This window comes from Aythya ferina (assembly GCF_964211825.1).
Source record: "Aythya ferina genome assembly, chromosome: 23".
Taxonomy (NCBI): Eukaryota; Metazoa; Chordata; class Aves; order Anseriformes; family Anatidae; genus Aythya; species Aythya ferina.
Genome location: NC_140321.1, coordinates 6,634,452 through 6,648,010, shown reverse-complemented (window position 1 = coordinate 6,648,010; position 13,559 = coordinate 6,634,452). Strand labels below are relative to the sequence as shown.

Genomic DNA, 13,559 nt, shown 5'->3' with positions numbered 1-13,559 from the left:
TGGCGGCTGCTGGTGTTTATTGACCCCACCGGTAACCGGTGCTGGGGGACCACGCTGCTGCCGTGCTCCTTCTCGAGTCCTTCCCGTGTCCCGGTTCGGCCGTGCTTGCTGCCGGTGCACCGGGAGAGCCTCACGGTGGCGGTGGTGGCCCACGGGAGCTGGGCTTTAGAGGTCGTCCTGTCGAAAGGGACACGGAGCAAAGTGGGACGGAGCCGGTAGCGGCCGTCCGGTGCTGCCCGGGAGCGTCCCTGCAGCGGGGATGGCAACCTGGGGGAGCACAGCACCAGAGGCTCCTGCAGCGCCCGGGGAAGGCAGCTCGGGGCTCTACTCACGTCCAGGTCATCCATGGTCGGGGCAGGGCCCTTGTCCGTGACCTTCTGCAGGAGCTGGATGGGGAACAAAGGTCTGTTGTGGGCACTCTGTGTGCCCGGCTTCCCCCTGCCTCCCCGAGCACCCAGCCCGCCCTTCACCGGGCTCACCTCGGCGTACTCCTCCACCATGGCCCTCTCCACCTCCTCGTCCCCTTCCCAGTCTCGCCAGTTGTCGAAGTCCACGGAGAGCCAAGCTGGCTGCGGGCAGAGAAAGCAGACCTTGAGGGAGGGAGCAGCGCAGAGGGGACCTGGTGGCCCTGAAGTTGCAGGGAACGAGCACGGGGTGCTGCTCCCGAACACCACAAGGGCTGGGCAGGCGTGGGAGAACATCCCTGTGTCTGCAAGGACCGATCCTGACCCTGCCCACGTTGAGGGACAGGGATGCCAGAGGGCAGAGGTGGGCTGGCAGGCAGCGGGAGGCATTCCTGGCTCGTGGGGGCTCTGTGTTGGGTGCCCCAGGGGGTCCATCCTGGGGGCAGGTAGAGCCCAGGACGCCAGCGTGCTAGAGACAGGCAGCCCCCCGGGCTCTCCTTACTGCAGGATGCCACACGCACCTTGATGTTCTCCTTGGTGATACGGGGCCACGCCACTTTCTCCTTCCACTTCCTTATGAAGCACGTGATGGAGCGATCAGAGCGCTTGTCCTGTGAGTCCTGCCAAGAGATGGGGGTGCCTCACCTCAGGGCCTGCCAGACTCCTCTCTAATCCACTGCAGGCACAGGCTCAGCCACTCCCAGGCTGTGGGACACAGCACCAGAAGGGCTGTTTGTGGCTCAGCACCGTGCTGCTAGTGACAGACCCAAGCTCAGGGCTCCCGGCTTTGTGCTTGCTCCACTCGAACTCTCAGGAAACAGCCAGGATTCAACTCAAGGCAGCGCTGCTCGTGGCATCACGGGCCGCGTTCAATTCTAAGCCTGCCACAGGCTGCCAGGGAACAGTTTGCTGGGGAGGTCTCACCTTGGAGTTCACCCTGCCGTACAGGTTGATCTCATTGTAGAACTCCACTCCATCGGCATTTTTGCAGCTGCCAAAACACAAGCACTTGTTTTAGGACGGGGCTGAGGCCGCGTACCACAAGCTCTTACAGGGTCCTCCCTGTCCCCTCAAACCTCCCCAATCCAGGGGCTCGTGAAGCAGCAGCAGCTGACCTGAACACCACCCGGTGATCCTCGATGACGACTTTAACATCTCTGCTGTCCTCCACGCAGAACTCCAGGAAGACATACCGCGGGCGGTCGTACCACAGCGTCTTTGCGTGCTGCCTGTCAAAACACAAGCACAGCGGGCATTTCCTCAATGCCTTTGGCCTGGCAGCACCGGGCCGGGACCATGTGTGAGCTGTGGGACAGGGATTTGGGGCTGGGCCGTGTTTGTCCCAGTGAATGCCAACAGGGTCTGCGCTGCGGGGCTGGTTATCACAGAACCACAGATTCATCTAGGTTGGAAGAGACCTCCAATCTTCCACTATAACTCTCTCCATGAACCTCCTGGACTGCTCCCTCTGAGCTGTATGGCATTTCCAGGATATGTCTGGGACGCTGAAGTCCCCCACGAGGACGAGAGCTGAGGATTTCGCAACTTTTGCCAGCTGCCTGTAGCTGATTCCTCATCTGTCTCCTCATCCTGGCTTGGCTTTAAAGCTTAGTGACACGGTTTAGTGGAGGGCTTGGTAGTGATCGTGGAGGTCTCTTCCAACCTCGATGATTCTGGGATTCGAAGATCACCGAGTCCAACCTCTGACCTAATGTGTTCAGTCGTCCACTGAACCATGTCACTGAGCTCTAAATCTAAACGTCTTTTAAAGACCTTCATGGATGGGGACTCGGCCACTTCCCTGGGCAGCCCATCCCAACGCCTCACAACCCTTTTGGTAAAGAAGTTCTTCCTAATATCCAACCTAAACCTCACCTAACAACCTCTTCTCTTCCTAATATCCAAATTAAACCTCCCCTGGCACACCTTTAGCCCGTTCCCCTTCGTCCTGTCACCGGGCACACGGGAGCACAGCCCAAACCCCCCCTACAGCCCCCTTTGGGGTTCCTGTGGGGTGCGATGGGGTCCCCCCTGTCACCTCTTCCCGTGAGCTTTCTTCTCCATCCCCAGCCCCCCACCTCAGCCTCGCCGCCCTTCTCCGGACCCTTTTTAGCCCCCTCCACGTCCTTTTTGTGGCGATGGCCCCAAACCCGGCTACCCACGGCTCCCCCCGGGACCGGTCCCGGTACCGGGACGTGCCCTATCCCACTCCCCATTTCCCCAAACCCCCCTTCTCGGGGTGCCCCCCCCACGTCCCCGCTGCTCTCCCCGGCTCCGTCCCGTGCCCGTTCCCACCTCGCCATGTCCGAGCCCGGCCCCGCCCCGAGCTATTCGGGACCGGGGGGCACCGGAGGGGGGGGGACGACCGGGGGGAGGGGGCGGGGGTGAGCTCGGTGACAACGGGGGCCGAGCCGAGCCGCGAGGGGGCGCTGTGAGGGGGGGCGGGGGGAGGGGGGGCGGCTCCGGTACCGCGCAGGCCCCGAGCACCGGGAGGCAGGAGGAGGGGGGGGGGAGGGCACAAAATGGCGGCGGCGCCGCGCCGGTAGCAGCGCCATGGAGGCGGAGGGGGGACCGGGGGGGCCGGGGGAGCGCTGGGCGCCGGTGGGCGCCGTGACAGCGGAGGAGGAGGAAGAAGAGGAGGAGGAGGAAGAGGAGGAGGCGGCGGGGTCGCCGCGGTCGGTGCCGCGGTTGCGGGCGGAGCGGCGCCGGTTGCACGGGGCGCTGCTGGCGCTGGCCTCGCATTTCGCTCAGGTGCAATTCCGCCTGAGGCAGGTGGCGAGGGCCGGGCCGGGCGAGCAGCAGCGCCTGATCCGGGAGCTGGAGGATTTCGCCTTCCGTGGCTGCCCCGCGCCCCTCGCCCACGGTCTCGGGGACGGCCCGGTGAGCGCTTGGGGGGGTGGGGGGGAAGGCGCCGAAGGGATCGGGCCCCGAGCACGGTGACGGGACGGGGAGGGTGGGGGGGAACTAAAGAGAGCGGGTTTGGGTCAGGTATGAGGAAGAAATGCCTTAAATTTCACCCAAGGGGCATGGTTTGGTGGGTGGTGTTGGTGTTGGGGTGATGGTTGGACTGGGTGATCTCGGAGGGGTTTTCTTAACCCTAATTAGTGTAAAATCGTTAGTTGTGAGGGTGCTGGTGCGAGCTGGAGGAGCTTTGGGTGCCTCTTCCCGGCAGGGCTCAAAGCCAGGTTGGACGTGGCTTTGGGCAACCTGAGCTAGAGGCAGGCATCGTGCCCACGGCAGGGGGGTGGAACAAAATGAGCTTCACCATCCCTTCCAGCCCAGGCAGTTCTGGGATTCAATGATTTGTTTAAAATCCAGTTAGTTGCAGCTTTGCTCCTGCCTGCTGCTGACAGAGGTGAGCGGCTGTCGTGGCCGCCCAGCACGGCTCCGTCCAGAGGCACCGTGCCCCTCCCAGGGTGCGGCAGGCTCCAGGTAGGCAGCGAGCAGGCAGGCGGCTCTGCGGGAAGCTCGGTCGCAGGAGCTTTCACCCACTGAAGCCAGCTGGCTGGGACAGCTCTTAAACACCCAGCTCTGAGATAAGGCAAAAGCTCAGCTCGGTGTGATGCTGATATTCGGCAGCGTCTCGGAGGATCTTTGGTGTCCAGGTGTTACGTGGGTGCTTGGAGCAGTGTGTGCTGTGTTCCAGCCCCACACCATGGGGCTTGGCTGTGGGAGGTTTGAAGAGACTCTTTCGCTGTCAGATGAGCTTAAGTAACACTCTTTCTCCTTGATGTGCACACACACCTTTTTCTTGAGGTGGCTTGTAGCGTTCCGTAGTTAATTGCATGAGCTGAAGGAAATTCTCTTCATGCCATGATGCTGTTCTCTGTCGACGCTGAATGTTTAATTTTGTTTACTGGTAACTTTTTTCAGAGTGAACAGGAGAAGCAGGAGCGAATTGAGGTGCAGAAGGAAAAGCAGAGAGAGCTGATCTTGCAGCTTAAGACACAGCTGGATGACCTGGAGACGTTTGCTTACCAAGAGGGCAGCTATGACTCTCTGCCACAGTCTGTGGTTATGGAAAGACAACGGGTAAGGCTCTTGAAGTCATTCTGCACGTGCTTATCCTTAGGATTTGTGAGCCTCTTAAGGACTGGCCAAATCCTCCGTTCCGTATTTCTCACTGGCAGCTGTAGTTAGCTGTATTAATAGTTAGTCTGCGTGCATAAATGTGATCCTGTCATCTCTTGTAATTTTCAACGTATAACAAAGGAGCCTGTTGCCAAGGTAGTGAATGGAGTATTTTGGAGCTCGTGGGCAGCTGCGTCGCACGGTGAGATCATGCTACTGATTGGTGTTTCGTAGATGATTATAGATGAGCTGATAAAGAAGCTGGACATGGACTTGAGTGCGGACATCGCAACGCTCTCTCCAGAGGAATTGAGACAGCGTGTGGATGCTGCCATAGCACAGATTGTTAATCCAGCCAGGGTGAAGGAGCAGCTGGTGGAACAACTGAAGACGCAAATAAGGGACCTTGAAATGTTCATCAACTTCATTCAGGGTCAGTGCTCAGTTTTTAGATGAGCAGATTGTATTGTTTTGTAATTCCTTGGCATAGTTATGAGGAGGAAGGCCACGGATGTCAGAGGATGGATGCAGGAATGGTGCCTGGGTCATGGGGAAGTACAGATCTCTGAGCTGGTGGTGGGGAGAATGAGACTGACAAGGAAGGTGCAAGGAGGTCTAAGGGAATCTTGACCTTAGTACTTGGGATACGCAGTTTAAACTCACAATTGTAAAGTAATGGTGTGAAACTCTTCTTCCAGATGAAGTCGGAAGCCCTGGTAAGGCAGAAGATGGACACTGTGAGTGCACAGGTAGAAAGGACGGTGGTGGCTCCTGTAAACCAAATACCCGGTCTTCTGGAAGCAGAGGTAGGCACTGCTTGGCTTGGAGCCTCTCTTCCTGCTGTAGCTCATTTGAGGTTCATTGGTCATGAACCAGCATCCTGTCACGTTAGCCTGTTTTGGGTCTGTTATCTTCAAACTACCCATTTGATATTATACTGTCTAAAGGCTGATCGCTATCTTCTCTTCGGTTTACTGCCCACCAGAAAAAGCTGCTGTAGGATTTCTTCTCTGTAAGTGATTTAAGACAGATTTGATTGTTGAGAATGGACCGTTGAAAAGTTTGCTTTTTCTGGTTGGGTTCAGCGCTTTGCAACTAGAGAAAGTGCCATCGGTCCTACTGACAGCAGCTCCCGAGGAAAGTCTCTGGTGGAGGAGGAGCAGATGTGTACTCCCCCTGTGTATATGACAGAGCAGAGATGTTGGTCTGCTCCGCAATGAAGGTGTCACTCCTTAATGAAAGTATTTTTTTCCTCTTTTTCTAACCTGATCAGTGAACCCAGAAGACGCCAGAAAGATGCGAGAAACGGGCCTGCACCTCATGCGTCGCATGCTTGCTGTGCTGCAGATATTTGCTGTTAGTCAGTTTGGTTGTGCTACTGGTCAGATTCCTCGGTCCCTCTGGCAGAAAGACCAAGCCAACAAGGACTATTCCCCTTTAATTAAGAAACTGGAGCTGTCGGTGGACCGGGTGAGGCAGCTAGCCATGAAACACCAGCAGGAAGACCACGTTATCAGTTCCTCCGACCTGCAGGATATTCCCTTAGGAGGGAGAGATGAGCTGACTCTGGCTGTGCGGAAGGAGCTGACCATTGCTTTACGAGACCTGATGGCTCACGGGCTCTACGCCTCTTCGCAAGGGATGAGCCTGGTGTTGGCACCCATCGCGTGCTTGATTCCCGCGTTCACCTCCTCGCCGCAGACGATGCATCCCTGGGAACTCTTTGTGAAGTATTACAACGCTAAGAACGGGCAAGCCTTTGTGGAGTCTCCAGCTCGCAAGCTCTCCCAGTCCTTTGCCTTGCCTGTGACAGGAGTCGCCATCACCCCGAAACAGAGCCTGCTGACGGCCATACACACTGTCCTCACTGAGCACGACCCCTTCAAGCGCAGCGCGGACTCGGAACTGAAAGCTCTGGTGTGTATGGCGCTGAATGAGCAGCGCCTGGTCTCCTGGATAAATCTCATCTGCAAATCCGGAGCTCTGGTACAATCTCACTACCAGCCGTGGAGCTACATGGCAAACACGGGCTTTGAGAGTGCACTCAACATCCTCAGTCGCCTGAGCAACTTGAAGTTCAATCTCCCAGTTGACCTGGCCGTCCGGCAGCTGAAAAACATCAAAGATGCTTTTTGATGTATTTTTATTCTAGATCATCCACTTTTCCACAAGTAGGCAGCTGTTGGGCTCCAGAAGCCTGGCTTTTTTTTAAAGACCAAATTTGGCTCTGTAAAATTTATATCTGCTTTTAGGGAAAATCTTGCGGTGTCCTGATGCTGGAGGTTGGGTGCAGTACAGCACCCCACCCTGCCCTCACGCAGTTCTGAATAGCAAAACTGGCGAGCAGATGCTACTGCACGTGCTATGCCAGATGCTGGCTGGATGTGGGAGAAGCCTGACCACGGAGCCTGTATGTGGGAGAAACCCCTTACAGGAGGCCACAGCCGAGCTCCTGTGCTGTATCTGCACGGTTATTTCTCAAAACCCGTGGTCTAAGCGATGCCACAGTGAGCCAGCTCTGCCAGGAAGAGCGGGCAGCCCAGCATCAGGAGCTGAGCTGCTTATTTTGCAGCTGCTCGGGGCCGTGATTTGCTTTCCCTGGTGCAAACATACAAGAAAATTGGGGACAAATCCTGCTAAGGCACCGGGACCCTGCATCTCCTGTGCCAGTGGCTCAGAAACCCAGAGCACCAGCGATGTTCTTCACGCTGCCGGGTGAGGGGCTGACGTTCAGGCTGCTCCCTGCAGAAATCCCAAAAACTGCTTTTTTTGAAGCTTTTTGTGCAGAGCCCGGAGCACTGGCGGTGTGGTGCTCCCTAGCGGCTGCGTTAATCGCTTTGGCAAGCCTGCGCGGGGGGAAAATGCGTTTCCAGCTGCTCCGTTTTAATTCGTGTCAGTTCCTAGCCTTCGTGCCGCTAGCGCGCTCGTTGACTTTTTGTGGTTATTTATAATCAGAGTTTAATTTATCTGTAACTCCTGGGGGGCGGGGGGAAAGGGAGGCTGTGCTTGGTGTAATGGCAGCACCTCTGGGCGCGGGCTGCGACCGGTTCTGAAATGAAATGGGTGAGCAAACGGCTGCCTCCGTGTCTGCCTTCGTGCCGGCCCCGCCGCCACCGGGAGCACCGGGGGCACCGGCAGAGGCCTTGAGGCCTGCAGCAGGCCCGGGCCCGTTGCCTAGCAACCGCGGCGCCGCTCTGCGCATGCGCGACCCGCCTCGCGGCGCCCTGAAGCGGAAGTGACGTCAGGTGAAAGGCCGGCAGGCTTCCTTTTCCGGTCTGGGCGCCATCGCAGCGGCTGTGTCGGTGAGTGGGGCCCGGCGCCGCCATCCGTCGCCATCCGCGGCCCTCGGGCGCCATCCGCCGCCATCGCGGGGCCGGGGGCGGCCGGGGCCCTCCGCTGAGCGCCGCGCGCTGTGTCCGCAGAGATGGGCAAGTTTATGAAGCCGGGGAAGGTGGTGCTGGTGCTCGCCGGCCGCTACTCGGGTCGCAAGGCCGTCATCGTCAAGGTGAGCGCGGGGCCGGCCTGCGGGGGGCCTGCGGGGCCGCCCCCTCCCTCCTCCGCTCCTGGCTCCGTCCCGGATCCCCGCTCCCGGCCGGTTCTGGGCAGCGGCTGAGAGCCCCGCGGCGCTGCCGGCCCGTGCCGGTGTCGGTGCCTTTGGGGGGCTCCCCAAGGGGGCTGGCGCTCGGCGGGGCCCATCGCGGGGCGGGCGGTGTGTTTCAGAACATCGATGATGGCACCTCCGACCGGCCCTACAGCCACGCACTGGTGGCGGGCATCGATCGCTACCCGCGGAAGGTGACGGCGGCCATGGGCAAGAAGAAGATAGCGAAGAGGTCCAAGATCAAGTCGTTCGTGAAGGTTTACAACTACAACCACCTGATGCCCACCCGGTGAGTGCAGTGGCTTCGGTGGGACCCGGAGGCTGCTGGTGGCAGGAGCGGAGGAGCAGCGTTGTGTGCTCTCAGCGGCTGGGAGGTGTTGAGGGGTCTGGCTTGCGTGGTTGAATGAGTGTGAGGCGTGCACTGTGTGGAAACAACCCGGCAGGTTGTAAAGCTGATGTGAGAGCAGCAAGCTGCTGAAATCCCCAGCTGGTTCTTCACTCCAGCCACCTTCAGCCTTAGCTGATCTTGGGATGTCAGTGGAAGAACCCTAAAAGCAGTCAGGATGGGATTGTGACAGCTCTTATGGCCCAGTAGTGGGTTTCCTGTCCAGTTGCAGCTGCTGCTGCGTACAAAGTGCTGGACAGAGGAGCTTGTTCCCTGTCACAAGTTACCTTTTATGCATTGAGTTGAATGTCTTGATGCTTCGGTGGTTTGTTGACTACCAGAACTAAACTGATTTAAGTGCTCGAGCTCTTTAACCTGGCCCTAATTCAGGCATCTGACAGGTCTGTTTTGGGGCTGTGTTTTCACCCTTTGTGGCCATCTGGTGGCTGTCTCACGCTGTGCTGCTCTCATCCAGGTATTCCGTTGACATTCCCCTGGACAAAACCGTTGTCAATAAGGACGTGTTCAGGGACCCCGCTCTGAAACGCAAAGCGAGGCGTGAAGCCAAGGTGAAGTTTGAGGAGAGGTGAGTTGGAAACTCCTCGTGGCACCAGCGCTCGCTGCAGGACTTGGTGAGGTTGTGCCAGAGCCCTGCTCGAGCCCTGGATCAGACACTTCTGCTCCAACTTCCTCGAGCGTGCTTTTGGGGTGGATTATTTCTCTCCTGGTGTGTTTTCTCAGCCTCATGAGTGAGAACCTACATTTCTCTGAGAGCAGGAGCAGCTTGGGAGCAGCACTCAGCTGATGGGGGCGTTTATTTTGCTGCTGCTGCTTTGTGCCCATGCAGGCGGGGCTGTTCAGTGCCACACACTGATCTCTCAGCGTCGTGGTGCCTCGTGGCCATCGGGTGCATGTCCCTAGGCTCAGCGTGACAGGGCTGTGCTGGCGCTTTGCCCACAGCCTTTTGACATCAACACCTCTTGGTTTCAGCATTTGCTTCAGAAACTCCAATGAAGGGAGTTTTAAAGCACAAATAAATCCAAACAAAGCGTCCGGTGGAACCGCCCCGCGCTGCTCTCCCCCTCCTCGGTGTGAGCACTGCTGCAGTGGGGCTGTCCTTCATGAAATGATTTAATGAGGGAAATCTGCAGGGTGTTACTTCCCTGGGGCCTTCAGCTTTTTAAGGAAGGTTCAGTCGGCAAAGTGGGGTGCAGAGAGCAGGCGAAGTACTTGTGGGTGAGGGGTGTGCGGTGTTTTCCCTGAGTAGAAGGACACCGATGGAGCAGGTGTGTATTTGACTCTAATGGCTGTGTTCTTTCTCTTTCAGGTACAAGACGGGCAAGAACAAGTGGTTCTTCCAGAAGCTACGATTCTAAACTTGTAATAAGGCGGCGTCAATAAATGTTTATTAAAAACCATTTTGTTTTGTTGTACAAAACACTGGCGCAAGGCCCCTTTCCTGGTGGGGTAGGCTTGCTTTGCCTTCCCATAAAAGAGGTGGGAAAGGAATTGTAGCCCAGGCAACCTTCTGAGACCTCAGGAACATTTCAGGCTCTGAAGTAGGGTCGAACTGGGCTGCCTGTGGGACCATCCTGGGCCGTTTTCAGTAGGAGACAACCTTTTCCCCTCTTTTCCACTGCTGAAGCAGGATTTATGTTCTGTCCCTGCTGCTGTTGAAATGTCTCGCCCCCCAAAACTCAGCTCCTCCCTGAGAGGGCGAATTCCTTCTCCAACTCGCAGAGGGGAGAGGAATGGTGAATTCCAGCTGCTGCCTTTGCTTCTCCTGAGCATGGATCAGTCCCAGGAGCCCCCTACAACATTTTTTTGGCCACCTCTGCACGCTACCGGCCAAGCGAGGCCATCCCCAGGGCTTAAACCCCTCCCTGGCCGGGCTCGGGCTCACCGGGACAGCCCCGGAGGCGGAGCCGGGCTGAGGAAACGAAAGCGAAAGCGGCGGGGGCGGGCGGAGCGGCGGGGGAGGGCTCCCGGGGTGCCGGTGGGTCCGGCCCCGCTGCCCTTTTGCCATGGACTCGGAGGAGGTGACGGCTTCGTGCGGGGCTCCCGGGGCCGGGCCGAGCCCCGGGACCGGGCGGTGGGAGGGGAGAGGAAGGGTCCGGGGGGCTCGGGGAGCGCGGTTCTGACCCCCCCCTCGTCCTCCAGAGCTCCTTCGTGCGGCTGGAAGACCCCCAGGGCCTGCAGGACGGCGGCTCGGAGATGACCCCCGAGCAGCTCCGGCAGGAGATCGAGCGCTACAAGGTGCGGCCCCCGAGGGATGGGGGGGTCGGGTCGGATCCAGGGCTCCTCCACCGCCAGCCCAGAACCCCCCCGGCCTCCCCGGGCTGGAGCTGCCGCTCCTCGGAGCTTGTTGCCCCCCAAAACTGCCCCAGGCCCCGGGGATCGCTGGGTGCTCAGGTTTTTTGGTGGCGACTTTCCCCCCCCCCCCGTCTCCTTGCAAGCTCCCTGCGTCGAGACGCCAGCAGATTTGTGGAGTTGGTTTTTTTCCAAGGAGTGCGATCTGTCAAAATGCTCCGCGAGAGGCAGGAGCGGTGGAGAGGGGGTGTTCACGTGGATGAGAGCTCCTGGACCGGGCTGCGGGGCTGTGCTTGGGGTTGGAGGCGCAGTGGGGTCGGCAGGGTGCCCGTGTCTGATGGTCCCTCTGGCACAGGAGCTTTGTAGTGCTGTGGAGCAAGACAACGCCGCGCTACAAAAGGAAAAAGAAGACACAGAGCAAAGGATACAAGAGGTGAAGAACATGAGAGAGCTCATCCAGGAAAATCTCCAGCTGCACAATCCTCTGGAAGATATAGTCCACTCCCTCCAGGTGGGTGCTCGGAGGAATCCTCTCGGGCTCGGGAAGGTGGCAGCGGGCGGCCGGGCTCGCTGCTCTGCGGGGACTGGGACGCAGCAGAGGGTTCGTGGAGCAGCACGGGGGGAAAATGAGTTCGTGCTGGGGTGGCAGGAGGACGGGCTGCAGTAGAAAGCCGGGAGCCGTGGCAGGGCTGCAGGGAGCCGAGAAGAAAAGTGGCGTGGCTGGAGCTGAGTCCGAGCGCTTGGATGAGAGAGCAGCGTAGCGCTGGGCTTCGTGGTGGTTCCCTTACTGCTCCCTGTTCCTTTCCTTCCAGTCCGAAATTTTTTTAGCGAAGGAGGAGGAGAGCGGACTGAAGCAGGAGAAGGAGATGTTGGAGGAGAAACTGGAAGAAATGAGGAAGAAGAGCTGGGAGGATCCGATGATGGTAACGGAGTGTGTGTGGGTGAGGGCTGCGAGCCAGGCTGCTGGTAAACGCAGCTGGGCAGTGTGATGCTGCTGTGCCAGTGCCACGAGTGGTGGCTTTGGGACTCTGGGCACAGCTGGATCCCAGGAGAGACCCTGCTAAGGCTCGCCAGCCGGTTGTTCTGAGCTGCCAGCTTGCTTCTCATCCGTGGATTGGGCCAGGCCCCGTGCGGGGTGCAGTCTCCTCCAGCTGCTGTGTGCTCTAACCTAGATGTTGCCTGCCCTGCCGGAGAGGAACCTGGTGTTTAAGGGACTCGTGACAGACAAGGAGGACACGAACAAGCTGACGCTCACCCCGCTGATCCGCTACCCTCTGCAGGGCGGCTCAGCTCTCATCACCTTTGAGAAAGCAGAGGGTAAGAGCGAGAAGAACGCTGCCATGGGCAGCAAAGCCAGCCCCGTGCAAAGCTACGCCCTTTCCCCAAGGCGTTTGCTGCTCCGTGCCCCGTCCCGCTGAGCCACCAGGCTGAGGGCTTTCCCTTTTCGCAGTGGCCCAGAGGGTGATCGAGGTGAAGGAGCACACGGTGGAGCTGAGCAGCGGGGAGAGCCTGGAGGAGCTTGACCGCTGCCAAATGCGAGTGCAGGCGAGCCCGGTGGACGTGCTGCTGCCATCCGCCCTGGAGGTACATCCCCAGGGCCTGCAGCTGCGTCCTGCTCCGCCAATTCCTGGGCTGGGTCACTGCTACCAGCTCAGCCCAGCACGTCCGTGCTGCAGCTTTGTTTCTGCTCCCCGAGCTCTGCCCTGCTGGGGCTCTGACCGGTCCGTGCTGCTCGCAGATCGGGCTCACTCGGAGCAGCAGGAGCATCCTGGTGTCCGGTCTGCCCAGCCGGGTCATCCCCGAGGAGATCCTGCTGGACAAGCTGGAGCTCTTCTTCAGCAAGACGAAGAATGGGGGCAGCGAGGTGGAGAGCAGGGAGTTCCTGGACGACTGCGGCCAGGTGGTGCTGACCTTCGTGCACGATGGAGGTGCGTGGGGAACAAGAGGGGAGCGATCCAGCCAGCTCTGTGGGGCACTGGTTGTCTCCTGAGAGCAGACGGAGCTGAGGCTCTGCAGAACGGGGATGGGACAGTTGGAGCTGGGCAGTTCCAGTCGTGGAGTCCGTGCCAGGAATGTAACCAAGAGTTCAGCGGGGACGTGGGGAACTCAGGGCTTTTCTCTCCATCTGCAGTGGCTGAGCAGCTCATCGCTAGAGGGCAAGTCCAGGTGCCTATCGGGAAAGCAAAATACAAGCTCAAAATATCGCCCTACATGAGAGGACAGGTCACTAACATCCAGGTAAGACCACGCACCCCGCTGCGAAACAGCACCTGCAGCCTGGGGGCTCGTGGAGCTCTGCCCCCCGCAGCGCCGTGCAGCCCGGGGGGGCGTGAATTTTTGTAGGGTTTTGCCCCCTTTTAGGGTTCTGCCTCCCCTCGGGGCCTCGCAGCACGGGGCTGCTGCAGCTCAGCCCTGTTCTCTCCCCAGTTCCAGCCCTCCCGCTGCACCAGGACCGTCCTGCTGTCGGGGATCCCCGACGTGCTGGCTGAGGAGCCCATGAGGGATGCTCTGGAGATCCACTTCCAGAAGGAGAGCCGTGGCGGGGGAGAGGTGGACACCTTGGGCTACGTGCCGGCGGGGCGCCGGGCGGTGGCTGTGTTCAGCGAGTAGCTGGGCTACCCCTGAGCACCGCCGGGGTGTGAAACGAGTGAATTTAATATTAAAAAGTGCCTGCGGGGAGCTCCGTGTGTGTCGTGCTGGGGACGGGGACGGGATGGGGACGGGGATGGGGACAGGGACGGGGATGGGGACAGGGATCGGGATGGAGACGGGGTTGGGGATGGGGAAG

The 13,559-nt window shown here is 59.2% G+C and overlaps 4 protein-coding genes across 4 annotated transcripts; 3 read left to right on the top strand and 1 right to left on the bottom strand.

Annotated features, from left to right (window-relative positions):
* Window positions 1-2,816, bottom strand: PTGES3L (prostaglandin E synthase 3 like). Its single transcript, XM_084496492.1, has 7 exons — window positions 2,700-2,816; window positions 1,520-1,633; window positions 1,329-1,395; window positions 926-1,024; window positions 480-569; window positions 333-386; window positions 1-177 (listed from the first exon to the last, which is right to left on the bottom strand). Exons 1-7 carry the CDS (start codon window positions 2,705-2,707, stop codon window positions 166-168), a joined length of 444 nt encoding a protein of 147 aa, XP_084352618.1. The 5' UTR covers window positions 2,708-2,816; the 3' UTR covers window positions 1-165.
* A 126-nt stretch (window positions 2,817-2,942) lies between these two features.
* RUNDC1 (RUN domain containing 1) lies at window positions 2,943-7,547 on the top strand. Its single transcript, XM_084496486.1, has 5 exons — window positions 2,943-3,284; window positions 4,278-4,436; window positions 4,710-4,908; window positions 5,174-5,281; window positions 5,749-7,547. Exons 1-5 carry the CDS (start codon window positions 2,958-2,960, stop codon window positions 6,609-6,611), a joined length of 1,656 nt encoding a protein of 551 aa, XP_084352612.1. The 5' UTR covers window positions 2,943-2,957; the 3' UTR covers window positions 6,612-7,547.
* RPL27 (ribosomal protein L27) lies at window positions 7,472-9,879 on the top strand. The gene is made up of 5 exons (XM_084496493.1): window positions 7,472-7,777; window positions 7,898-7,980; window positions 8,196-8,365; window positions 8,937-9,047; window positions 9,789-9,879. Exons 2-5 carry the CDS (start codon window positions 7,900-7,902, stop codon window positions 9,835-9,837), a joined length of 411 nt encoding a protein of 136 aa, XP_084352619.1. The 5' UTR covers window positions 7,472-7,777; window positions 7,898-7,899; the 3' UTR covers window positions 9,838-9,879.
* A 520-nt stretch (window positions 9,880-10,399) lies between these two features.
* IFI35 (interferon induced protein 35) lies at window positions 10,400-13,450 on the top strand. The gene is made up of 9 exons (XM_084496488.1): window positions 10,400-10,500; window positions 10,622-10,717; window positions 11,127-11,282; window positions 11,584-11,694; window positions 11,944-12,088; window positions 12,222-12,355; window positions 12,510-12,699; window positions 12,903-13,009; window positions 13,199-13,450. The coding sequence occupies exons 1-9, from the start codon at window positions 10,486-10,488 to the stop codon at window positions 13,379-13,381; spliced, it is 1,137 nt and encodes a 378-aa protein (XP_084352614.1). The 5' UTR covers window positions 10,400-10,485; the 3' UTR covers window positions 13,382-13,450.
* Window positions 13,451-13,559: the final 109 nt, after the last annotated feature.

What these genes read in the sequence shown, in the direction of transcription:
- PTGES3L (XM_084496492.1), bottom strand. An exon ending in TCACCAAGGAGAACATCAAG is followed by an intron (nt 570 to 925) that starts GTGCGTGTGGCA and finishes CTCTGCCCGCAG; the next exon opens with CCAGCTTGGCTCTCCGTGGA. An exon ending in TGGTGGAGGAGTACGCCGAG is followed by an intron (nt 387 to 479) that starts GTGAGCCCGGTG and finishes TTCCCCATCCAG; the next exon opens with CTCCTGCAGAAGGTCACGGA.
- IFI35 (XM_084496488.1), top strand. An exon ending in AGGAGATCGAGCGCTACAAG is followed by an intron (nt 10,718 to 11,126) that starts GTGCGGCCCCCG and finishes CCTCTGGCACAG; the next exon opens with GAGCTTTGTAGTGCTGTGGA. An exon ending in GACAGGTCACTAACATCCAG is followed by an intron (nt 13,010 to 13,198) that starts GTAAGACCACGC and finishes TTCTCTCCCCAG; the next exon opens with TTCCAGCCCTCCCGCTGCAC.
- RUNDC1 (XM_084496486.1), top strand. Translation starts at nt 2,958, where the DNA reads ATGGAGGCGGAGGGGGGACCGGGGGGGCCGGGGGAGCGCTGGGCGCCG. An exon ending in TGGTTATGGAAAGACAACGG is followed by an intron (nt 4,437 to 4,709) that starts GTAAGGCTCTTG and finishes GGTGTTTCGTAG; the next exon opens with ATGATTATAGATGAGCTGAT. An exon ending in GTTCATCAACTTCATTCAGG is followed by an intron (nt 4,909 to 5,173) that starts GTCAGTGCTCAG and finishes CTCTTCTTCCAG; the next exon opens with ATGAAGTCGGAAGCCCTGGT.
- RPL27 (XM_084496493.1), top strand. Translation starts at nt 7,900, where the DNA reads ATGGGCAAGTTTATGAAGCCGGGGAAGGTGGTGCTGGTGCTCGCCGGC. An exon ending in GCAAGGCCGTCATCGTCAAG is followed by an intron (nt 7,981 to 8,195) that starts GTGAGCGCGGGG and finishes GGTGTGTTTCAG; the next exon opens with AACATCGATGATGGCACCTC. An exon ending in AAGGTGAAGTTTGAGGAGAG is followed by an intron (nt 9,048 to 9,788) that starts GTGAGTTGGAAA and finishes TTTCTCTTTCAG; the next exon opens with GTACAAGACGGGCAAGAACA.